The following is a 24,770-nucleotide window of genomic DNA, read 5'->3' on the forward strand; positions in this document are numbered from 1 at the left end:
GGGGTACTTGCCGCACGCCGGAGCTTTCCATTGGCGGGCAGCTCCCGCACGCCCTCCCACATGCCGCGTTCTCATTGGTACACACGCCATAGAGCCCAGACGGGCGGCTCCACGCTGCCCTTCCCCATTGGCTGGTGGTGTCTTGGCCCTAGACAGTTGTCGGCTTCCGATTGAACCTCAGCGGTCCACAGGAAGTAGCTGCGGCCGCCTCGGAAGCTGCGTGGGCAGCCATATTGGATAGGGGCAGCTGCCTTAGCTGTTGCTGGAGCTGTGGGCGGAAGTAGGATCTGGCTGCCTCCCAGCGTCATGCTAAATTGTCCTGCATTTCACTTGTACTTGTCCCCACGCCCGCCCGAGAAACCCTGCGGATCTCCCTAACAGGAGCCCGGACTCGTGGTGCAGGGTCAGGAGTTCTAGGGTCAGCCGAGACTCAATAGATCAAGTAGGGTTGAACAGCCGCAGACAAGACAGATTATTTTCCCCTTCTTGTTTTGAACAGTCACGTGGGTGAGGGAGCCAACCTCTGGGAGTCCGCTGAGGCTCAGGCACCCGCCTGCCCGCCCCAGCTGGCTGAAACCTGCCTTGTCCAGGGTGGGACGGACTGTAGATTCCCCCCGGAGGAAGGGCTCCGAGCCGATCAACCCCGGCTCATCCCGAGGCTTTGGTGTCGCCTCAGTGTGGTGGCTACGGGGCTTAGGAGGTTTGTCCTCCACTTTTGGAAGCGATATGCATTTCCTCACAAGCTCCCGACGCATGCTTGAGCACGCTGGCCCGCCTGCTTTCCAGCAGAGCCATCAAGGCCCTTGGCTATCGAGCTACTTCCCGAGTGGGGTCCCGTGGGTCGACTGACAAGCACCAGAGGATGTGTCCTCCTGGGCTGCCCTGCTTCCAAGGCTTGGCTACCTGTCCTTGAAGGTAGGACGCGGTAAGGGCTGGCTCAGTGCTGAAAGGAGACATCTTGGGGCTAAAAGGGCTTGGAGCCCAGCGTCAAGGGTTGGAGAGGGGCACTTGTGCTGCTCCCATTCAGTGAATTCAGTGGATCAGTATCAGGTATTCATCTTTAATTAACATCACAGCAGTCAAGGGGGTGGGAAAAGGGGGAAAAGTCAAAGTGGCAGATATTTACATCTAAAATTCACATTACTTCTTGGATTTAGAACATGCTACCACAATATATACAGTAAAATACCTCTTGGGATACTGGTACAAATTTTTTTTTTTCTTTTAACTTTGCTTTTCTGGTACAGGTAAGATCATTTTTAAATCATTTTTTTCTTTAGACATAAATACACAAAAGAAATGGTTAGTAGTGTTCTTGTTTTAAATAAGCACAGAATGCCAGAGGTTAAAAACACATTTATAGGACTGATAACCAATCGGACATCACACTCTATACATTTTTTGCTCAAATTCCTGTACAAATACACAGCATTCAAATAAGTATTTACAAATAAGCTTGAAAGAATGAAAATCACTATTTCACAATCTTTTCAAAGAATTTTCATCTCTTATCTCCCATTTCCCCTCAGACTGGCTGACTCTCCAACAAAAAGGTTTCAGAATGTGTCCATTTCATCCAGTTAGGGAAAATGGAGAGGGAAAACACTAGTTTGTTTCACCTTCCATAAAGCAAGGCCAACAAACTTACACTTCTCTCCCAACATTCTGTGCCATCAAGTAGAGAAGGTAGATGTTCTTATGTGATGACTGCTTTATCCAGGAACTGAGGTTCTGAAGTGCCTGAAAATCTGATGTCCTCTTACCTTAGAATCAAATTCAAACCAAGTCCCTGACCATTTAACATTAATGATCCCCAGATGTCCCAGAGATTGAAGGCTGCAAGTGAATCTAGGTTCAGGCCTCCCCTTTGAACTGTGAACTACCTTGACTGACCCCCAACCTGGGCCAGCCTTCTGTCCCACTTGGCCTGGAGTAATCCTGATGGTATCAGAAAAGCCCCACACTGGTGTTAATGCCCAGATGCTATGAAGGTAACTGGATCTTCTATCTTTCCCTATAGGTTACTTGCTGGCATTTCTGTTAAACAAGTTGGCACTTGTTTCCAAGAGAAAAACACCCTGACCATGGCATTTTCTGTTTGAAAAGGGGCTGAGGAGAATGAACGAGGACCTAGAACCCAGGACCTGGTCATGAAGGCCAGATAGGCCAGTAAAAGAGGAACTGGGGGTAACATGCCTTAACAAGGAGAAGGCAGTCTTGTGACCATCATAATGTGACCCAAGCAAATGAAAGAAAAAATTTTGTCTCAAGACAGTTTTTTTTTTTTTTTTTTTTTAAAGTAACTGAGAAGCACCCTGGTAAAATACTACTATACCCACCCCACCCTATCCACCCCCAAATAACACACTGAGAGGAAAATCAGTGCCCTGATAAGAGTTTACTATAAAGACAGCACTGTGGCCTGCCAAACAGACTGGGGAGGCTGGAGAAACTGTCTTCCTGCTTGCCCTGAACCCTGAGTGGTGGTCCCCATGGGCCTGGAGCAGGGGCGCTATACTTGGCCACTTAGGAGATGATGATTTCTACCTGTATGGTTCTCTGCTTCCACAAGGAGAAGTTCCTTTCCACATTTTTTACACAGAAGCTTGCTGAACCTGACCATATGTCCTCAGGGCCTGGAAGCCTGGCTGGGCAGCCAACCCCATGGCTCAGAGGTAGTGCTGAAAATCCCTGATTCAGGAGCTGGTGGCAGGCATTCTAGCCACTCTGAAAGCTCAGAGAATTTCTGGCCCCTGCCACACCCCAGCCTCACTCTTATTCCAGCTCTAACACATGGGAAAGGGCCTACCTCTAGAGAAAGGTGGTTAGGGTAGCCCCTCTGGCTCTGTTCCTTCACTCAGACCCCAGAGGGTGGGAGAAACCCCTTGCAGATCCATTCACCATGGAGCATTCTGTAGGTCATGAGGGGTATCAAATGGAAGGGAGCAAATGATCAGAAATAAAATGATGGAGAGAAAAGTCCAAGGTGGTGTAGGAGACAAGGCTGGCCCATGAAAACTGGCAGTGTGCCTTGGGCATGCAGGTAGGCCAGTCACATGCCTGAGCTGGCAAGTCGGCCTACCCATACCCTCAGTTTGCACACTCCTGGATGGAAGAGTGGGCAGGTGGGCAAGCATTTGTGCAAAATGGCTTGTGGCCCATTTGTCCACCTGTGACATGTAGTCCATGTGGTCCTTGCAATCCCTGAATGCAACCATTAACTTTTCTGTCCATACAGCAAAAGAAGAGGTCCCTAGTGCAATTTCCATTCTGTGCGTCTCTGCCCTGAAGGGAGGGCTGGGGCTTCTGTTCTTGGGCCCTGTGGTGCTGCAAAGCAATTCTGTGCAATATCTCCATATAGCTCCACACAGTCTGGAACTATAGGAGGAAGAAAGCATCTACTGCATAAAGGAAAAAAAAAAAAAAAAAAGGAAAACCCATAGAAAATGGAAACAAAAAAAAAAATGAAATAAAAAGAGAAGCCACAACTCTTCATGCTGCTGCGGCCTTTGAACATGGCAACACATGAGTTCACGGCAGTAGAACGGAGACTTGGGGTGGTGCTCTCTGGAGTGCCAAGCCCCTCTAACTCTCTGGGGGTGGGGGGAACTTGCTTTTCAGACCTGGAGTGGTTGGACAAGCTGTTCACTGAAGGTAGTATCATAGCTGCCTTCCTGCTCCTCACTGTTCCCCTCGGCCGTGCTCCCAGGCCATGCGGGCCTGTTCCTCCTTGGTGCTCCCAGGAGGCAATGAGGCCTTGCGGTGTAGGCCTCTTGGCCTCTCTGCCTCTTCACGCAGCAGCACACCCTCATCGTGCTCCAGGGCTGGTAGCCTGGGATGGTAGGGCTTGGGTGGCAGTGCGGGTGGGTCCATGGGGTCCTGAGGGATGACACACCCAGGGGCTGAGTGACTCCGGCATGGCTGGGCCTTGAGGGAGTCCAGGACAGCGGACTCAGAGAGGCTGTAGTGGACAGGGAGGTAGGGCGGCTCAAGGTCTTCGTCGCCATTCCAGGCCTGGCTTGGCATGGAGTCCATAGTGTCGGTTCGAGGTGGGGCCTCTGAGGAGTGCCCAAAGTTACTTTCACTCAAGGAGGACACACCACTGCTGGCACTGCCAGACAGTGTAGAGTTGCTGCCATCCAGACCTGATTGAGGGCTGGTAGGGGAGGCTGGGATGGGATGGAGAGGAGACTGTGCGAAGGAAAGGGTGGGCATGTTAGAATCCCTTACTCTAGATGGCTAACTGGCCTACCATGTGGAGACCAAAGAGTCTGCTTATTAATGAACTTTGACTCTCCTCAACTAGGAGTTTCTTGTTCAGCAGCAACTCTCTCCCAACCCTTCCAGTGGTACCCCAGAATCACTATATTTCTGAAATGGCCCTACTCTGGCTGCTGGGCATTGGTGTCCCCCTTCCCTGGGTTCCAGACTGCTGTCTGTGGTCTGGGTTACTAACAAAAGGCTTGGTTATCAGACTACTTGAGGGAGGACAGAAAGAACCTTGGTGGGCCATGGACCAGATTAATTTATTCTGCTAAAATCTGTGATAACAGATTTAACTAACAGCAGGATTTAAGTTTTACTTTTTGGGAGTTTTTAATAAAGCTTTGGTGCCTGATGCTTCTTACTTTCACAGGTCACTAATTTAAGAAGCTCTATGCCCTACCAGAGGGACATTTATTTAGCTATTGTTCTACTGATATTGGCAGAGAGCACTTGTCTTTTAGTGCTCATTGCCCATACATTCTTGGTATCATGTTGTCTCCAAAGCCCTCTGATCTCCCTTTTCTCATTCCATTGGTTGCAGGATGCACTGGTTACCTGCAGCTCAAGTATGGCTCTGGCTACCCCCAGCTTCTGCCAGTCTGAACTCTCAGGGACAGTGAAGCAGAGGAGATCTCAGGTTCTTCTCATAAACCCAAAGATGATTCTACAGCAGATGAAATGGTGGGACTGTTGCTTCAATACATTACCTTGCGCAGGGTCCGGGCAGGGAGGGCCGGGGGAGTATCACCCAAAGGGTGATGGAAGGCATCAAAATGTAAGGAGTAATGACCTGCGAAGGGAACAGAACCAGAACCTCATCAGGGGCCTTGCTCAGGTTGCACACCAGCACCATCTTGCTGGGCCAACTGGACAGGTGTGGAAAGAGTTCCCTGGGGACCCCTCAGTATTGAGGGTGATGGGAAAACTTCTTTACATTGACGTTCTCCAAAACAGGCTGCTGGGATAAAAGAAACCTATTCACACAGGAGGCCAGGAAAGTCAAGTGCTTCAGAGCTCATAGAACAATAGGCTGCAGGCTGTAAGAGCTCTAGCCCACTGCTAGGTGATGACAGGCTGGTGAGTGGAGTACCTGGCAGAGTTGATTCCGTTGTCTTCAGCTTCCCTCATTGGCCTTACTGAGCTAACCTGCTGGACTCCAAAACCTCACTGACCCCAGTGCCCAGCAGAATTCTTCCTGTGGAATGCATGTTTTTTTCTTTGGTTGTGTTGACCCAGAGGATGGCCTATCTTCTCAGCCTGGACAGGTGTTGATCTGGTCTTGGAGCAGAGTCTGAGACCAGGATTACTTGGGGGACCCGCTGGAGGTCTTCTTACCATGCAGCAGGCTTCGGGGAGGCACTGGGGGGGCCAGGCTGTGCCCCATGTGGGCAGACAGGAAGGGCTGGGCCTCCCGGACTCCACTATCCAGGCTCCAGCTGCTGGGGGCTGCTGGCACCGCTGAAGGGTGGAAAGAGATGGTGTGAATGGAAGTTACTCCTTCAGCTACCCTCTGGGAGAAGCCCATCCTATAAAGCCTGTGGATTATCTGGGTGTGCACTGTGTATCCAAAACACATGGGAGTGGCATGCCAGCCCCTGGAACTAAAAACACTGGCCAAGCAAGGCACAGTGGTTCACAGAAGTGGACTAAAGTTGCCTAAGAGGATGAAAACAGCTGATATCTGAAGAGTATTCAAGATGAGAAAAGCTGAGAGAAAGTGCAGTAAGGAGTGAACATCTGCCGTCTCTGGGATTTGCCAGAAGGGAAAGCGGAAGAGGACAGAAGAGCAGAACAGACTAGGCTGAAGAGACCAAGAAAATATGGAGAGTGCAGGCCTTAGAGCTCCATGCCAAAGTCAAGCTAGGGCATGTCTACTGTCCAGGCCCTGTGTGAAAAGTAGGGAGCAGGATGGGAGCCAGAGACTGCCTCCTTCCAGAGCTCCCAGAACATTCCCAAGGAGCACATAGGAGCTGCCTCCCAAACTAGCCCTACAAGGGCATGTAGTGACATTCAAACTTTGACCTATCCCTGTTGCTCCTATTCCCACTGGTGGATTTGAGATGCACAAGAAGTTTTTCTAGGCAAGGAGAAGTGTTCAATGTACCTGTTGGAAGAAAGTATAAAGCTCAGGAACTACAGCCCATGCCCAACGGGACCTACTGCTTCCTGAGAGGATGGAAGGCTATGGAGCCCACAGAAGCTTTGGGGTGTATCTAGAGGCCCCTACATGCCATGGATGCAGAGTAGAGTGGGCCCCAGGCTAAGGAGAAATCCAGTGACATAATACTGGTTTGCCTCTCAGCCACAGTTGGGGTAAAAGACTTTGTAGGAGGGGAGAGGAGAGAAGCAATGGCTGAACCTTGAAGTCTAAGAGTGCCACTCTGCAGGTATGGGAGAGGACATATGAAACCAGGAAGCTGATTCAGCCTAAAGAACAAATACCAGTAAGAAGAAATATGCCCTTTATCTGGATACTTTTGGACTATTAGTAGCAGGGAAGAGTAGCTCACAGTCTAGGTGCCTGGTCACTGGCTCTTTTCTGAGGCTGGAATAGCTAAAGGGAGCCTGAGGCACCTGGACTTGGGTTCTTCCAGTTCAGATACTGGGAAGTTCCAAAGCCTGGAAGGGAAGGAACTGGCTTTTGAGGAAAGTGGCCAAGAGGGGCGGGACCCATGGTAATGAGGGATAAGGGGATGAAATCCATCTTCTTTTTTTAGGGACCGACAGAGGCTTTCAGAAGAACACAGGGTAAAATTCCATTATCTAAACAGTTTCAGTTCTAAGGAGGACTGTTCAGTTGTTGCCTGGTGGCAGGAAGGAGGGGTATGGCAACCATAGGGCAGATGCTCAGCTGTTGCCATCAAGGAGGAAAGAATTCTAAATCTGATGAGCATCAAGTGGATTCCATCAGCAGTCTCCTCAGAAAGCCTAAGCTACCCAAAGAAGAGGTCCATCTTTGCCCAGGCTCTTGCCAAGATGCAGCAGGAGCTTCTTGGTCTTCAGTACTAAGCACCATCCACCCCCCCTCCCCATCCCACCCCCCGCAAAAAAGAAAAGCACCATCTACATAAAAAGCCATAGATCTTGGGGGAAAAGCTTGGAGGTGGGTCTGAGGAGCTTCCCTAAAGGGATTCCAACAGCCCATGATCTAAGATGCACTCCTAGTTCCTGGAAGAATTGTTGGGACTGCAAAAGTTCACTTACAAGGACCTGAGGAAACTCAAGGGTAGGAAGGATATGGGGGGAGGAAAGCTGGCAAGGATATAATGGTTTACAAAAGAGTGCCTTCCTGAGCTACTCCATGTGAATCAGAAGTCACCAAGCTGGGCTCTTAGCTTGAAGTTTGTGAACAGTGGGGATAAGGGACCTTTTTCATGCAGCAAAAGGCTAGTCATGCACTGGGGCTAAGATTGAATGACCTATCTTAGAAGAAAGAGAAATTCCCAGTATCTTGTCCTCTTTTTCAGCATTAACAACTGTCTAGCACTGGACTGAGGTCCCCACAGCACAGCCCCTATCCCCAAAGTAGGCTTGCCTAGTATGGTATTTAATTGCTGGTGAAGAAAGATATCTGTAAGAGAAAGATGGAGTCCTAAGGAGACTCAAGACCCTAACTGACAAGAGAATGGTGACACGTATGTACAGTTCCTGCCCTGGAGGATTCAGATGGAGACTTGCTAATGTGTTGCCACTGGGCAAATGTCTAATTTTCTGCCCACTAAGTGCTGACCTTGTAGTGTGAACATGCTTGTTTGGGGCTCAGCCTTTGTTCTGAGGCAACTCTTTCCCTCCCATACCTAGAATGGGCATGTGTAGCTTCTTGATGTAGTCTAGCCTGAGGTCTGAGTTGCTTCTGGGTCCAGCTGGTATAGTATCTTGGTCTGGCTATCAATACTCATGAGAGCCCTGAAGACCTGTTGGGGCTCTTGGCTAGTTCTGAGATTGCTCTGCATTTTAGGTGATGGTTTGTGGTTTCTTGCCTCAAGGCCAGAAGGGGCACTTTGGTTTGGGTCATAGGTTCAGGAATCCAAGAACTGCATGTTTTCAGGATGTGCAGCCTTGAGGTAGGAAGGCATCTTCAGTAGGCACTTTGTGGCTGACCATCTGGCACCAATGCCCACCAGGTACTCAGGTTGTGGACCCAGTTAAAGAGAACACAGAGGTCTTTGTCCTCCTGTCCTGATGTGCAGGGGAGGAACAATGACAGTGGGGATAGTAGACAGCAGTTGGTGAACAGGTGCAATGACAACATGAATACAGCTTTGGAGGGCCAGGTGGCAGGCCAATATAGGTGGGAAGTAAGTATGCCCTGAACTTCAACAGATGGATGAAGGAGGAGAACCTATGTGAACAGGGCTGATATGGAGCCAGGATATGGGTGGCATTGTCCCCACTTAGTTTATTGCTCTGCGTTGAAATTAACTCAGTTATCTGGGGCTTCAGGCCAATGTAGTAGGGGTCAGAGGCTGTTGCCATTAGTTTGTAGAAATAGAATGTAGGGTAAAATGCCCACCATCTAAATGGCTCAGTTTTAAGGAGGATTGCTCAGTCTTATCGTATGGTTGATGGTCTTGAAATGTAGATGGATTCACAGTAGCTGCTGACAGGGCTTTCCCTGGAGAAGTTTGTGTTTGGGAATTTCACTTTGCCATGGTTTATCCTTTCCACCTTTCCATTCCTCTTGGGAGTTTTTTTCCCCCCCACAAGCCTGTTTTGAGCTTCAAGGAGAGAGGTTCCTGAAGGCCCAAGTTGAGAGGGACCAAAGGGCCTGCTAAATTTTGGGGCTGGCTAGGAAGTGCCTAGGGAGGTCCCACTCACAATACCCAAATTTCCATAAAGCTAGACTTAGGACAGGTGGCAGCTGGAGCCTCTCTGAGGATGGGCCTTGGAAAGAAGCAGAGATACAAAGTGACATGATCTAAACCAGCTGTGGATTAAATAGTGAGCATAGTAATTGGTTAGCTTTCTGGACAGATAGACACACTTGGGTGTTGGGGTGTGGTTCAGACCTGGCCCGTTGGTACTCAGGGACCAGAATCAAACACTCAAGATTGGGACAGATGTCGGGGAGCCCATGGAGGAAGAACAATACCTTTTTCAGCTACAGATAAATTGGGATCACTGCAGGGTTTGCAGGCTCCAACTACTTGCTGGAACAGGGCCCGTTGGAAGTTTGGTGGCTGAGGGAAAGAAGAAAAGAAAAAAGAAAAGTGGAAAACAGCCAGTTACATCTTGGGAGGCATGGACTACAGGAGCCAGGAGGTTCCAAGATCAGATGGGGAAATCAAAGCAATGGGATGGTTTCTGTTTGAGATGCTCTGAGAACTCCATGCCAGCCCTGGGGAATACTGTCCAGGGGTATCTGGTTCTGAGCACTCCCATGGACATTTGAATCACTACCCAGGTTGTCTTGTACAGGCTCTGTGAAATAGGAGATAGGTATTTAACTATCTGCGTCCTTTTGTCTGGCCAGGGAGGCCCACTGGTAGGATTTAAGGATCCTGCTTCCCTCAGGAGACTGACAGGTTTTGCCTTCTGAAGAGGCCCCACAGAGCTCCATGTTAGCATTGAGGTTAGAGAAAAGGTACCACCCAAGCCTGGAGTTAGATAGCACAGGGAAAGTAATGTTGAGAAACTCTTGGCATTCTGGGGACAGGTGATAATCACTTGGAGGTGACTTATGAACTTGGATAGAAGGGTAGGGGCAGACTGCACAGGTGAGTGAGTTAATTGCTGCAGCTTCTTGGTCCACGCCCCCAGGCAGGATATTTGGAGAGCTGATGAATGGTGTGCACAGGCACCCTAGCAGGTAGTGAGAGTGGATAGATAAGAGGCCCTTGCCCCTGTGAGGATTCCCCTGCATACCCACAGGGAAGAAGGACATCCTAGCAAGCTGGCTAGAAATATGGATAACCTCACAAGCAATACTGGTTCCAACCCTGATGCCATTCTACCCATACCTGCATTCTGGATTGCTGGTACTAGAATTTATTCATACTACATTCTTCATCCAGGAGTAAAGCAGCCTTCTTATAGCAGGATGAGGGAGGCATGCAGGACAATGTGGAAAGCCCAGCAAATGCAATGAGGGGAGTCCAAGCCAACACATTTATGGTTTCAGAAGACAGTTAGTAGGTTGGGTCTGCTACCTGTCCATTCTCCAGGATGGCTGCTGGATACATGGCACTGCTTGGGCGGTCCCGGTGCATGGGCAACAGCAACATCATTTCCCGGGCGTGGCGGTACTTATCTGGCAGAGAGGGAGAGCCTGTAACCAAGTGAGAACAATCACGCACAGATGACAAACCACAGATGAAGGGCCCTGCAGTCAAACATCCTCAGGACTGGGGGATCAGGGTAGGTGTTACTTGCAGTTGGGGTGAGCTAAGCAAATACAAGAGGAATGAAGTGGAATCTGGTGGTTAGATGGTGGGGGCTGCACCTGGTATTCCAGCCAAGGCAGACCCACTGACAGAGCCCCTTGGAACACTCAAAGGCAAAGGGTGAGGAGAGTTGAGGACTAGAGCAGATGGGTAGGGGCCCCTTGTATCCACTGCTCTCAAGGCATGGTTGTGGCCTGTATGCTGGGCTCTTTCAGGGGGCCCAGGCATGGGTTCAGGTCAGCTTGAAATGGAGTCATCACACAGAGACAGAGACACTTAGATAATAGCCACATAGTTCTGATTTGACATAGTGGATCTCCCCATGCACTTACCTTCTCCTGATAGTAGCAGCCCTATTCTTAGCTGGCCACTGGCCACTTTTTCTCAGGGGCTTGTCCCTCCCAGATTCCAGGTCCCCAAAACCTGGCTTTTGCCTTCTGTTAGTTCTATTGAAACCTAGAGCCAGGATGGCTGGGGGAACAAAATTGGAAGTTATGGGGCTTTACCCCAGGTTCCCAAGTACATGTTCTATGAAGGTTCTGCAGTGACCTCCCCTGGCCCCAGGGGATATTGTGGCCAGACAACACCATGTAAGGTGTGAACCAGTCCCCATGAATTCAGGCCATAGGTATAGGTTGAGGAATTTGCCAACCTGTGGTCCTCAGGAAGACCTTCCACAGAAGCAGAAAGAATAACTTGCTGGCTTTCCTGGGATATGGGTAATTTGGATAGCACTCCAAATGTGCACTGTTCATTGTGCCACATACCAGCATATCTATTGAGAACCTAAGGGGCACTGATTCCATCATGGGAAGGTCACCTGGACCCCAATGCCTCTGACTGGCTCAAGTGAAACCCTTCTTTGTGTTGTGCCCTGAGAAGCTGGACAGTTGATAGCCCACAGGCTCTAGGTGAATTTTCAGCTTCTAGATGCTCTGTCCCTCAAACATAGGGTCTCTTGGATTTTCCTTTGAGTGTGCAATGTTAGCACTGTCAGGACAAAGCTAAAACAAAGTTGTATTCAGCCAATTTGCCCCAGAGTTGTTGAATTCATTTTAGTCCATGTTGAAGTTTAGTACTTTCAAGAAATCATCATAGTCAATACCAATAAGGTACTTTTTGCCATAGTTTTTATGTAACTTCTTCCACAGTTGGTCTGAGTGATCTTGTTTGTAGAACCTCAGGGACAGCTTTGAGACCTACTCTTTAAAGTGTCCTTCACTGGTAGGGGACTGAATATAGTAGAATTCTTTGAAAAATCGGGCCTGAATTTGCTACCATTTTGTGATTTTATTTATTTCTATGTTCTCTTTTAGAATTTGTATTCACAGACTACCTCAAGAAGATGGCTATGTAAAGAAAAAAGAAAAAAAACCCCTTCAAATCCTACTAATTTTTAAAAGTACCTTTCCAGAAAGAAATCCAGAATGCTTCCTGACCCTGTGGGCTCACGGGATAGGACTGCCTTACATGTAGCAGGTACAAATTAAACAAAACCAAAAAACCCCAGAATCTTTACATCAATTCATTGCATCAAACTCCTATCTAGTGCTCATTCCACAGCAGGAATGTATTGGAACTGCCTTCCAAAGGCTGTCCATAATTTTTCATTTGCATACTTAATATCCTGATCCATACTGTGGGGACTAGGATGGAGGGACATAAGTATGCAGACCCAGGAAAGTCCAGGCTCTGGTGAGGATTTGATTCATGTTATGATTTTATTCATGTAATTGGCTAATATTTGACTTGAGGATTTGGATTTGAATTCATGTTATGGTGGCTCCCTCTAACAAGGGAGTGCTGTGTTAGCACTAACTTTTCCATCTCTACTAACTTGCTTCTTTCCCACTGCCCTGGGCAGCCAATTCCATGGTAGGAGAGGGTGATGGTTATTTTAATGATGGAATTTAAATATAAGTGCTTATATGTTTATGGAACTTCTGAACTACTTCAGTTGTATTCTAAGAATCTGCAGCGAGTCTAGGATCCAGTGACTGAGTGAGTGAGTTCTTCAAAGAAGGATCGATTACTCATAATCCTACTTTCTGGTCCCACTCAGTCTTTTGACCACCAGGGGGAGCTGCTGACTTACAAGAGTTTAGAGGATTCTTTGCAGGTCATTCATCTCAGGTTTCTAAAGCAACAGGGAGAACAGCAGGGTCAATGGGTATGGTCTCATGACTACTGGGAGTGGGGAAGTAACTCCAATGTAAAGGACTCTGCTCCAGACCACCTTCTCCATGAAAACTTTCTCATTTACCCAAATGGAGTACATCACTCCCTTTGTCTAGGAATATCTATTACTGCATCTACCACATCTATCTTCCTCTTTGATGTCATACACAGTCTTCTGTCTTTTACAGAGTCTAACACTGTGCCTGATGAGATATTGGGTCAACACATGGGTTGCATGAGTGTTGTGGTCCAGAAGTAACTTCTCTTTCTTGTTGCCTCTGCCCTTGCCATCTTTCCTTACTTTGGGCCCTAAATTGTCACCAAAACTGGTGACCATCTCTCTTAAAATACTCTAAAATATGATATGGAATTTGACCCCCCTCCTTGGCATCTGATTTGGCTTTAGTGACTTGCTAGCTAACAGAAATGAGGCAAAGAGAGTTTCTAGGATTTCCAAGGATAGGTAATAAAAATCCTTGCAGGTTCTACCTGGGTCTCTTGGAGTGCTGATTCTGGGGAAAATCAGCAGTCATGCTAAGAGAAGCCTAAGCCATTTGGAAAGGTCATATGTAGGAGCTCAAGTTGACAGCCCTAGTTAAGCTCCTCCCGACAGCTATCTGATCAACTGGTAGCCATTTAAGCGAACCATCTTGGACATCCAAGCCCAATTGAGCCTTTAAATGATTCCAGTCCGAAGTAACATCTAATTCAGTGAGCTGTTAACTCAGACTTAGACATAGTAATAAATTGTTTTAAGACACTATGTTTTTTGTGTGGTTTATTATGCAGTGACAGATAAATAGGCAATTTGAAATAGTGAAGAGTTATTTCCAAATAAGGAGAAAATAATTTCTATTCCACTCTTACGTAGTACTCTCTGAGGCAAGAGTCACATAGCCTCCTGACTGCACACTCAGTAAAAGCTTTGAGTGAATAAATCAGTAACTAGTTAGCTAAGGACACAAGTGATGACAGTCTATTAAGTCCCTGATAGCAACCATAGCATAGAGGAGAGTCTGAGCAGTGTCAGAATGGAACTGAGCTAAAATGTCCATCCTTTACTGTCTTCTATCAATAATCAGGACTCAGAAATCTGTTTTCAGTGAGAATAGCTAGATATGATGTACACTACAGTGTTCATGGCTACTTCTTAGGGGTTCCTTTTTTTTATTCCCAAAGTCATCTTTCAGTGTGTCCTTCTCCCACCCCCGGAGAGTTACATCTCCAGTCCTTTTTATTTTTTTGTTTATCTTTATTTTGTTTATTTATTCTTATGTGGTACTGAGGATCAAACTCAGTGCATCCATGTGCAAGGCAAGTGCTGTCACTAAGCCACAACTTCAGCCCTCCTTTTTAGTTTTTATTTTGAGGCAGGGTCTCACTAAGTTGGGCCTTGAACTTGGGACATTCTGCCTCAACTTATTGAGCTGCTGGTATTATTGGTATATACCATTGTACCTGCTTGTGTCTTCTTCTTTTTAAAATATGTGTGTGTGTGTGTGTGTGTGTGTGTGTGTATAAATATATATTTTAGTTGTCAATGAACCTTTACTTTATTTATATGTGGTGTTGAGAAATTGAACCCAGTGTCTCACACATGCTAGGAAAGTACTCTTCCACTGATATAACCCCAGCCATTGTGTCTTTTTAACACAAATCACTGTTCCTTCTCTATGTCTATAGCCTTCACAATCTGACAAATCATCAATATGTACCAATTTGTTGGTTTATTTGTCTTGCTTAACACTAGAGAGGTATGCTTCCAAATGCTAGCTCCCCTTGTTTGGATCACATAGTCCATGTTAGGAAGGCAACAGGCATGAGACTAAAGGCTGGTAAGTGTAAAGACCTGTACTCCAAATTCAGCTTTTCTCTCTCACTGGACCTGTTTCCCCACAGGGATGAGGGGTTGGACTGGATGCTTCAGAAGGAAGTCTGCAAGTGCCCTATTATAACTTTATTTCCCTTCTCTCCACTTTGATAAGGCTTTTCCCAATTCCACTACATCTTTTTACTATGCCACACATGTTAAATTCCCTCTATCTTTCCTATTGTGTGCCTCATAGGTTTGTGTGCTTTGGAGAGATTCTTTCCTTAATGACCTTCCATGTCTTAAGTTCATGCTATTTTTATTTGTATTCATAATAATGAGAAAAACAAAAAGACCCCCCTCCCTGAAGCCTGGAAGCTATAGCCATTCACTTGCTTGTAATCTTAGACGATTGTTACTATCTTGTATAGTCACCCCTGAGAATCACTAGACCATTATATACTATAGTTGATGGCCATACCATTGCAAATGTTTCTTTCTAAAAGGACAGAATCAACTTTCACTGCAGAAACTAGGATCAAACTGTGAAAAACAATATTTATTCAACTGAATAAGAAATCAAGCAATAATTGGCAAAGATACTAGGTTTTTACAAAGCCATCTCTCCTGATTAAGCCCTTCCCAAGTGGAGAAAGTTCTTTTGGTGGTTATTACTGTTTTAGAATAACATTTTCCACTGTCAATTTTAGCCTTCAATTTGATTCTTCATATTTTTTCATCTTGCTTGATTCCTCAAGACAAAATACCCATTTTTTGCCTTGACTTTGATCTTTATTCTTGCAAACATTTCAGTGAGAAAGAACTGAGCTTTCTCCTAGGCTGGGTCCTTTTACTGAGAGGGTTTCAATTCTGGCTATCCAGTGGCATGGTCTAAAGCGAGATGGAGAAAGAGATTTGGAGGCAGAAGCCCTTTACTCCTTGGTGCTGTAAGCACACATGAGCATTCTCTAAGTCACAGGTACAATTTCAGACAGTCACTGGCAAAAGAAGGATGAGTGGGGTCCATGAAACCCTCTCCTCTTCCTTCTGTAAGCAGCACCTTGCCATCCTTACCTCGGGTGCTGGAAGGGGCAGAGGTAATCATCTGGGAGGGTGCTGAGTGAGTAGAACTCAGGCTGGAGGATGAAGGGCTTGCCTGGGACGAGGACAGAACAGAGACGTTGGTGACTGAGCCCTGGTACCTGGGGTTGGGATATGTGAGCTGCAAAGGGAGAAAAATCAGCATGATAGAGTTCTGAATAACCAGGACTGTAGGGCTGACAGAGAGTTGGTTCTTTTACACCCTGAACCCTGAATAACCAGGCCCAGTGCTGCCTGCTGTACCCTTGGCCCTGATGGAGGTCAGTCTGATGGCTGACACTAGGGATTGCCATACCACCTATGTGTAGCAGGGCTGCTGAGTTACTACTATTGTGCTCATCTGGTGTGCAGGACTTGGCTTTTCAGTAAGAAGCAGGAGAACAATCTGGCAGAGGATCTTTCCCCATGGGATTTGTGAAAGCATCCAATATTGAAGCTGGTTTTCTTGGGAAATAAGGCCTAGAAACTGAGACTTGGAATGGTACGTAGAAAGAAGGCAATTTGCTAGCTCTGAAGATAGGTGTACTGAATTGAGTTAGAGAATTAAGCAGGGTTGCCAGCCCTCAGATCAGACCCCCAAATAGAAAGATGAGTCCTATAGGCATATCCTGCCCATTCTCCTTGGATAGCTCTAGTACCTGCATGTGGTGGTACAGATCTTCAGGAGCGTCGCCCATGGAGCTGTCACCCATCATCACCATGTTTCCTGCTTCGCTAGACGCATGTGAGGAGAGAGAGGATGATGAATGGCGGCCTGTGCCCATCAAGTTCATGGGGCTGTGAGCAAGAGTGGGAAATAGGGAGGAATCAGGCCATGGCTGAGAAAATATGCTGGGTGGTAGGGGCAGTGGAGGAATGTGTGAAATGGGCATTGTCAGCCTTGGCCACCACTGGTTTGGGGCAGTTCCAGAGCCAATGTTCACACCCATCTGAGGCCTAGAATAATCCTAAGCCCCACTCTGCTGCTCGGGAGCCCCTGGTCCGGGAAGGCCTATGGGGCTGGCATAACCTCTATTTAGAGTTAAATGGTTTACAACTACTGGGTCTGATGACATTAGTGGTTTTTAAGGAAGATTAAAGAGAGAGAAATGGAATCAAGTCAAAAATCCTATCTCTCCCTTGCTGTGGGATGTTAGTCTAAGTCAGTGACTATCCCTGCTTCTAGGTTAGAGTTGTCTTCTTTGAATTGGGAAGCTATCAAAATAGATGGCTGTGAACTATCTGTGGGCTTCTTTCCATACCTGTGGCCATAGGCTTGTCAATAAATTTCCTCTATCAATACCAGGAAGCCCTTCATTCATTTGTTCCTTCTCATTTACATAATGCTCAGTCTGCCATGTTGCTGTTCACCATGGAAAACAAATCTAAGTGAGAGACTCCTTTCTCTGACCTCTTCTCCCAAACCTGGCTTTCCTTCCTCAGTTGAGCAGAGTCAGGCCTGAACTTCTGACTTCTGGGCAGCCACACCTTCAATGTAAAATAACCTATGATTCTTATTCCCCTTGGGATCAAGCCAAAAGCCTGCATGAACACATCCCATTCAGAGTTGGGAGTTAGCCCCCTTCCACACTCTTGAATACTGCACTTGAGCCACCCCATTTTTTTTTCTGCCTAATGAGCTTCTAATCATCCTTTAAGACTTTCCCTGATGCCTCCTCCTCTGGGTTTCTACAATAACAGTTATATGTTTCTATCACCCAGGGAAGTAACTGATTGGGTACAGAATGCAGATCCTGTGGCAGGAGCCGTGTCAGGGCTGTGTGTGTGTGTGTATGTGTGTGTGTAAGAAGGAATGAAAGCTCTCTCTGGAACTCCTTTCCTCTGATGCTCATCTTCCAGACTTACCTCTCTGGAGGGAACCCACCCCAGTCCTAAGGCCGTACCTGTGACGATGGGTCATCTTCATGTTCTCAGGACTCATGGGGCTATGGGATGCCAGAACATTTCCCCGTGGGGTGCTAGTGCCTGAACATGCAGGACTTAGCTTATCCAAACCTGGAAACTCCTGTTGAGAAATGAATGATGTTTCAGAGAATAAAGAATAAATAACTAAATATGGGGTAGTGGGGAAGAGCTGGCTGGTAGTCAAAAATGTAAAAGAAACAAAAATAATCTTATAGTGTACTGCTGTCTTCTTTTGGGCAGTGATTCCTTTATGACTAAACTTTATGTCCCCAACTGCACTGAGACTCAACCAGAGGTCGTGAAACCCTAGGTTGACCCCACTCAGAGAAGCTCATCTGGAATAGGCTGAAGTTAGTTTGCTCATAGGATTGTGTTAATGGCCTTTTAAAAATATTTTTTAAAGTACAGCATAAGTAGAAAAAAGGCTGGGAAGGAGAAGAAGAATTTATTATCAGTTATCCTATAAGGATTAGGGCTGGGTTTTATTAGATTGCTAAATGACCAGCTCTTAGTGACATGAGTTAAGCTGACTATGACACAGTCTATTGGGAAACAGAAAACAAAGTCCTGATGTAAGTAATTGAAAAGCAAAAATAATTCTATTTTAGCATAATTAAATTCTTACTAATTGTGTAGATTTCTTGTAGAAACCTCTAATCTCAAACCCTCTTGGGTGATAGCATATTGGTCTGTGTCTCTATTTGCTACTTTATGAAACAAAGCACAACTTTTTAGATTTTCTTAAGTCCTTCTAAATTTATGGTGGACAAGGGCTCTAAGTCCACTGAGGATGTTTCTGAGCTCAGTCTGAAGAAGTATCAGGTTTCCCACATTCTTCTTTCAAAGTATACATAGGGCTGGAATGTGCTTCTGCAGCCCAAGAGTACACCTTCACATTTGCACATTTTAAACCTTGATGAGTGTGTGCAAACATTTTGTACTCTTTACTGTGGTGACCTACCTGCCCATGTGGCAGAGAACCTCACCCTACCATGGCCAGGCTCTCATATAGATGGGGAAATCTGCAAACAGCAGAGACCAGCTAAGCTGGCAGGAGACAGTGTAATGAGAGGTGATGGAATACCCATCAGATACAGTGACTCTACTAAAGTTCTTTAAATGAATACCCCAATTTTAGGGGAAACATTAATTCTCTTAGTGTTTCACATTGTAACACATTGAGAGAATCCTAACAGGAAGGAGAAATTATAGGCACTCTAGGTTTTCCTTTGGAAAGTGTGCTTACCTTCTAAACTATGACAAGCTTATTTTTACCTTTCATGCTGCCCATATTTACACAGAAATAGACTGAGGCCTGTACTAGTACACTGGAGATACTAAAGTGACAAATTGCAGCAGCTAAGAACAAAGCAAGATAATTCCAAGCTGGTCAAGCCCATTGAGTCTGAGTGGTCCAACTTTCCCCAGAGACTCCTGTAGCCAGGAATCACCCTTAAAGTGGAATTTCTTATCCATGACAGCCCGGCCCAGCATCTAATATCTCTACCTAGTTGCCTCCATCATACTTCTACTTGGTGGTCTTAGATATTAAGAGAGCTCTTCTTGGGAGGCAGATAGCAGGTAATTGGGATTATATCCCTTGAGATATGGGAACCAGGCAGGAGGCCTCTCTAGAGTCAGATCCATGACTGAGAATGGGGTGAGGGTATGATGTGAACAGGGAATTCAGGGACACCTGAACCCTATTTATAGCAGCAAGGATTCTCTAAAAGATCAGCCAAGGAAAACTAGTCCTGGAATACATGTCCTCCCTCTGTATGTCAGTCCATGGGCCAAACCTTGCTACGGAGGCTGAGGAGCCAAGACAGAATTAGGGAGAACTTCTGGGTCCTGGTCTAGCCCTAGAACCTGTCTGGCTTTTCTAAAAGCAGCCAGCATGAAAGCGCTGGGTGCCAAAGCCTTTCTCTGATGTGAGTTTGGGTCACTCGACATCATAGAGGAAGCTGGGATTGGAAGTTGGAAGGTCTAGATAGAGTAAGGAGGGAAGAAAAGAAAGGGAAAGGGAGATGGAGAAAGAAGATGAAGATAGGGAGGGAGAGAGGAGAAGAAAGTTTTGGAGAGAGGGCTGATTCAGGCCATGCCTTAACTCTTCAGGTTCTTGGAAGGAAAACATTTCTAAAGAGATCAGTACATGTGGGCCATATATGTTAGCTCTTTTCCTCTGCATAAGGAAACTTCTATCCACTAGCACAGTGCAATGAAAAAGATTATTTGCCTTTGAAACTGACTCTTTTGGGACTGAGTGAGTGAGAGGATTCTGAGCATCCTTGCCCTGGATATAGCACTCATCCCTGCCCCCTCCATATTTCTTTGGTTGTGGCACAGGTCTAGAGGATATGGCACCTGATTCTACTGAAGAAGGGGCAGGCCAGGGATCAGCTTACATGGTAGAGACTGGCCCGCATCATCTGGAACTGATCAATCAGCTTCTTGTGTAAAGGCCGCATTTCTGGGTGCACAAACTTCTCATGAACAGCTAGACCAACTCCAAGGATATGAACCTATGAGGGTGTCAAAAAAGGTCTTTCTGTTAAGCAGGGAGAACATCAGTCATCTTACAGTGCCTGGCCCTTCCCACCAGCTGTAGGCCTCTAAGTTCTATAAGCCATACCTGCTCCTGCATGAGCTCCTTGAGTTGGGTGATCTTCTCAGCGTCTCCTGGGTGCTTGGTAATATAATCTTTATCAAAAAAGGCCTGTGAAGTCAAAGGCCAGGTCAGAAAGACTTCCCAAGACTACTACCTAGATGGGGCCCCAGAGGCCTGACTCCAAAGGTGTCCTAAAAGGTAGCCAGGCTGCCACCTCACAGGTAGATATATCAGAACCTCCAACCTAGCCTGTTGAAAACTCTGGCAATCAGAGATGTGTTTTTCTGCCTCAGAAGGACTGGAGATGGCTAAGTTATCTGAGCCTGAATGCTGGCCCTAGATCCTCATGGAACCTGGATGGCTTGGTTAGGACAGGTAGGACTGGTGGGTCCAGAAGTGAGGGCTAGCCTCTTAGCCATCTTACATTTCACTTTTCATGAAGGGTTGGCTTCTGGTATTCCCTTGGGAGGCCACTTAACATTCTTCCAAATCAGACAGTTTATCCATCTGTCAGAGCTCAGGAAATAAAAATGGTAAAAAGGCTCTATCAGAGAGCTTTGCCATGGAAACAGAGTTTCCAGGAGGTTATAGCCTTGTTCTAAACCATCCCAAGTTTGTTGAGCCAGGAGAGGGCTAGCTGGGAAGGCTTCCTAAGGACTCTGCAATCTTGAGAAGAGAAGCCTGAAAACTGCCTTCTCAGTCAGGCTGCCTGTGTGGGTTTGGTGTAGGGCCCCAGCTTACCTCCTGGTAGCGTGCAATGCCTCCATTGACAGCTGCATCGATAACACCATTCAGGCACATGCTGAGCAGGTTGATGTTGCCGTGTACCTGTTTGTGCTGATACTGGCTGATCAAGGCCCGCAGCTCTTGGTTCTTATTCTCAACCACCTGGATGGCATTTTCCAAAGGGCTTACTTCCACCTGGGGGCACACAGCACAATGTCCTTCCAAGAATTACAATGATCCCTCATCATGTACCCGAGAGTAGGGATCCATGACCTGTGATGCTGATTCCCCTTCCTTGATCCTGTGAACTTGGGACTCCCTGGGCCCTTTCCATGGTTATCTTTTGATTTATAGATACTTGGAAGTATAGCAAGTAGTGAAGAATAGCAAGTGGTGACTTGAACCATGGTTTCTGATCACCTCATGGCTGCATTTGCGCTAGAACTTCCTGTGCAAAGGTACAGGTCAAGATGGCTCAGTTGCTCTGGTGACACTGAAGAGGCTCTGTGCAAAAGTGCAGAGCTATATCAGTCAGGACCTTGAGCTCAGGTACCAACTCCCAGGGATAGAGAATTCTGAGCATAACAAGATAACCCTAATGTCTTGCCAGTACTGCATCCTTCAGATTGCTTGCTTTGCTGAAACTTTCCCACAAATAACCTTTTGATGAAACCAATATAATAAATGTGCTGTACTAGCTCTGGGTCATCATCCTCCATCGAGGGTGATGTCCCACCTGGCTTCAGCTTTTTCTATGTGTGCCTGTCTTTTCTCAATCCTCCATTGCTCCTCACTGGTTTCCTGAATTAACAGCCTCAGTTAAGAGATGGGCTGTGGCAGTAAAGAGCACTAATTCTGAAATCAGAGAGCCTCCTGAACCTCAGAGAATGGTTTTCTCATTGGTAAACTGGGAAGTTAAAAATACTTGCTGCTGAGGGATAATGTGTGGTTTAGATGAGAGGAGGTACACAAAGCTCCCAGCACAGGATTGACCTGGGGGAGCAAAGACCAGATAGGTGGACAAAGTTCTTTCTTTCTTCAATCCTTAGAGGAAGCTCCACAGAGCCAGGGCTGAAGAAGTAACTGTGAAGCTCAGGCCCATCAGAGGCAAATCTCACCAGTTCCCTCCTCTCTACTTCAAACCACCGAGAGATGCCAGGCAAGCTGTGGGTCAGGGTCAGCGTGGTGCGCTCAATCCACAGGCTCTGTAGGAAGGGTACAGACAGGTTTAGGCAGTTGGGCAAGGCTTGCCATTCCCTACCTACATGAGGATGCAACAGTGGTGAGTTGCCAAGAAAATGGGGCTTTCCCCTGGATCTGCTATAAATACTGCCACTGCTTTCCTAGTTTGTTCACCTTGAATTCATTCTCCTTGTCCTTTGGGCCTTTGTGGAAAGGCCTGTCGTACCGGAACTTCCTCACATTGTTGACACGATAGAAGCTCTTGACACGATCTGGGACCCTATCCATCTGCAGAACATCCACATATTCTGGAATGGGTGTCACTGCATAGATCTGCAAGTCTGGGCATGAAGTTAAGGGAAAATCCAGACTTGTCAAAGAGACAGACTTGAGTGGTTCACCTCTATCATATCGTCAAAGGACAGAAGGCCTAGGCAGCATCATCTCCTGGCAGCAGTGGTGGAGGCAGTATCATTTCAAGGGGCAGATTAAACCCATATACAGTTAGATAAATCTATCTTTCTGCCTTCTTTCCATCCCTGCTCTTTCATTGAACCTCATGAGCACTTGGCGAATTGCCCAGGTCAATCCTGTGGCAAATGTGAGATAGCAAGAGTTAAGTATTCTCTGCTGCCCCTTTAAGAAAAAAGGGAGCCCATGTGATGGGCATACCTATAATCCCAGCTACTTGGGAGTTCGAGGCTAACCTCAACAACTTTGCAAGACCCTATTTCAAAATAAAAAGGACTGGGGGTGTGGCTTAGTAGTAAGTGCCCTGGGTTCAATCCCTAGCATCACACACACACACACACACAAAAAAAAAAAAAAGATGGGAAAGAGTTAGGAGAACACATACCCACCTCATGGGAGTAAGAGAAGGTTGTAAGGACCCAAGAAAACTATTTATTACAGAACAGTTTTTCAATAAAATACTGTCTGTAGTCTTTATGGAGAGAAAAATGGGATTCTGCTTGCCCTCCCCATTCTGGAACAAGTTTTCCACAGTCATGGTGACTGTCATGTAAGGAAGCTGTTCAGCTCAGTGGGTGGTGAAAGGCCAGCCAATGTTTGGAATGAGACTTCTAAGGGCTACCAAAACACAGGAACTCCCTATATTTTCCCCTTCTCTACATCTCTTTGTTCCACTCAAACTGACAAAGACCTGGGGCAATAATATTACCCAGGTAAGTGGAATGGGAGTAGGACATATAACAGATATGGTATCCCTGTGATAAAAGCCCTGGTGGGACCCCAATCACTCTGCATAGTAACTTGCTACCTGGGCAGGCCCCTCAGAACGTAGAATGGGGACTAAGGTACTGGTAGTCACAAGACTGAGAAGCATCCCCTTAACGCCCTGCTGATTACCATATATAATTAAGGGTATACTACTCTTCTGTGAAGCAAGAGTGTCATATTAAGTAAGGGTTCAGTGATGAGGACACACATAGATTTAGGACTGGATGATCTAAATAAGATTGGAAGGCCATTCACATGGTAGAGGGGCAGGCTGACTGGATGGGTCTCACCTCCCAGGACCCTAGCCCTCCTCCCCCTACCAAGTGTCGAAAGATACACTGGGCATCACATTGTAGGATGGCATCATCTGGATGGTTGGGGTGCTGCATGGCAACGGCTTGCGGGAACTCACTGAGCATCCTTTGCTGGAAGGCCTCCAGCCTCTCGTAGTCGTGGCCACGGCATACATATTCTTTGTTCTGTCAAACACATGAGAGCACATTCTGTGTCTTGCCTGGAGCCCCCAAACTCCAAACAGGAGTCAGTAGTTACTCATCTTACAAATGCATCCTAGGAACCTCCTCTGTACTAGGTTCTGTGGGGACAACACTCAGTTCATATCCTAAGGGAAATAATGGTCGAGGAGGTAGAGGGACAGATGAAGGGAGAATTGTGTTGTGGTGTGGCAGCCCTGGGGGTGGGTATAGGCAGCAGTGAGTTCTTTTCCTATGTGGAATTTCATATCTTACAGTGTCCTATAAATAAAGATTAAATTCTACTTAAAAAAAAAATTTCACTGGGCTAGGATTGTGGCTCAGTGGTAGAGTGCATGCCTAGCACACGTGAGGCCCTGGGTTCGATCCTCAGCACCACTTAAAAATGAAGCAAAGATATTGTATTTACCTACAACTAAAAAAAATAAAATAAATATTAAAAAATTCACTAAAATAAGACTATCATAACTGTTCAACTGCTGTTATTAGGTCTATGCTCAGTCATTTCTTCAACTCTGTTTAAATTCCAGCTCAGCCTTCTAGGAAGTAGTGGAGAGAAAGGGTTACTATGATTGGGTCAGAGAATTGGTTGCCTAGAACAGGCTTCCATATCTAAACTTAGTGCTTAGCAGTTCCCACAGGCCAGGAACGAAGTGGACCATCCTCTGTGTTCTTTCAAACCAACTGTTCTCTATCCTAGCTGTATGGAGGTACTGTGTAGCCAAGAGGAAAAACCACTATCTTTGATGACAAACTCCAAGAGGCAGGCCTTTTTGGTAGCTACAGAATAATACAGCATATGAAAACAGAGTTGACGGTGGCAGCCAGTCCAGTCAGATAAAGCCAAATGCCTTCTGTTAACCAGTCAGTTCTTTAGA

At 46.5% G+C, this 24,770-nt stretch overlaps 1 protein-coding gene and 1 long non-coding RNA gene across 2 annotated transcripts in view; one reads left to right on the forward strand and one right to left on the reverse strand.

The window, feature by feature from the left end:
- Window positions 1-555: 555 nt before the first annotated feature.
- LOC143408673 (uncharacterized) lies at window positions 556-2,270 on the forward strand. The gene is made up of 2 exons (XR_013092518.2): window positions 556-915; window positions 2,021-2,270. It is a non-coding gene; the product is annotated as an uncharacterized LOC143408673 (long non-coding RNA).
- Window positions 2,271-3,548: 1,278 nt separating this feature from the next.
- Dock3 (dedicator of cytokinesis 3) overlaps window positions 3,549-24,770 on the reverse strand; it is a 589,707-nt gene continuing 568,485 nt past the window's right edge. The window contains exons 41-53 of the mRNA XM_076867085.1: window positions 23,736-23,877; window positions 22,334-22,500; window positions 22,096-22,182; window positions 20,993-21,172; window positions 20,276-20,359; window positions 20,049-20,165; window positions 17,622-17,743; window positions 16,377-16,515; window positions 15,712-15,859; window positions 10,416-10,534; window positions 9,359-9,446; window positions 4,974-5,056; window positions 3,549-4,191 (exon numbers count right to left, since the gene is read on the reverse strand). Of these exons, the coding sequence (XP_076723200.1) occupies window positions 3,682-4,191; window positions 4,974-5,056; window positions 9,359-9,446; window positions 10,416-10,534; window positions 15,712-15,859; window positions 16,377-16,515; window positions 17,622-17,743; window positions 20,049-20,165; window positions 20,276-20,359; window positions 20,993-21,172; window positions 22,096-22,182; window positions 22,334-22,500; window positions 23,736-23,877 (1,986 nt within the window). The 3' untranslated portion in view covers window positions 3,549-3,681. The remainder of the gene's footprint in view (window positions 4,192-4,973; window positions 5,057-9,358; window positions 9,447-10,415; window positions 10,535-15,711; window positions 15,860-16,376; window positions 16,516-17,621; window positions 17,744-20,048; window positions 20,166-20,275; window positions 20,360-20,992; window positions 21,173-22,095; window positions 22,183-22,333; window positions 22,501-23,735; window positions 23,878-24,770) is intronic.

Source organism: Callospermophilus lateralis, chromosome 10 (genome assembly GCF_048772815.1).
Source record: "Callospermophilus lateralis isolate mCalLat2 chromosome 10, mCalLat2.hap1, whole genome shotgun sequence".
Classification (NCBI taxonomy): domain Eukaryota; kingdom Metazoa; phylum Chordata; class Mammalia; order Rodentia; family Sciuridae; genus Callospermophilus; species Callospermophilus lateralis.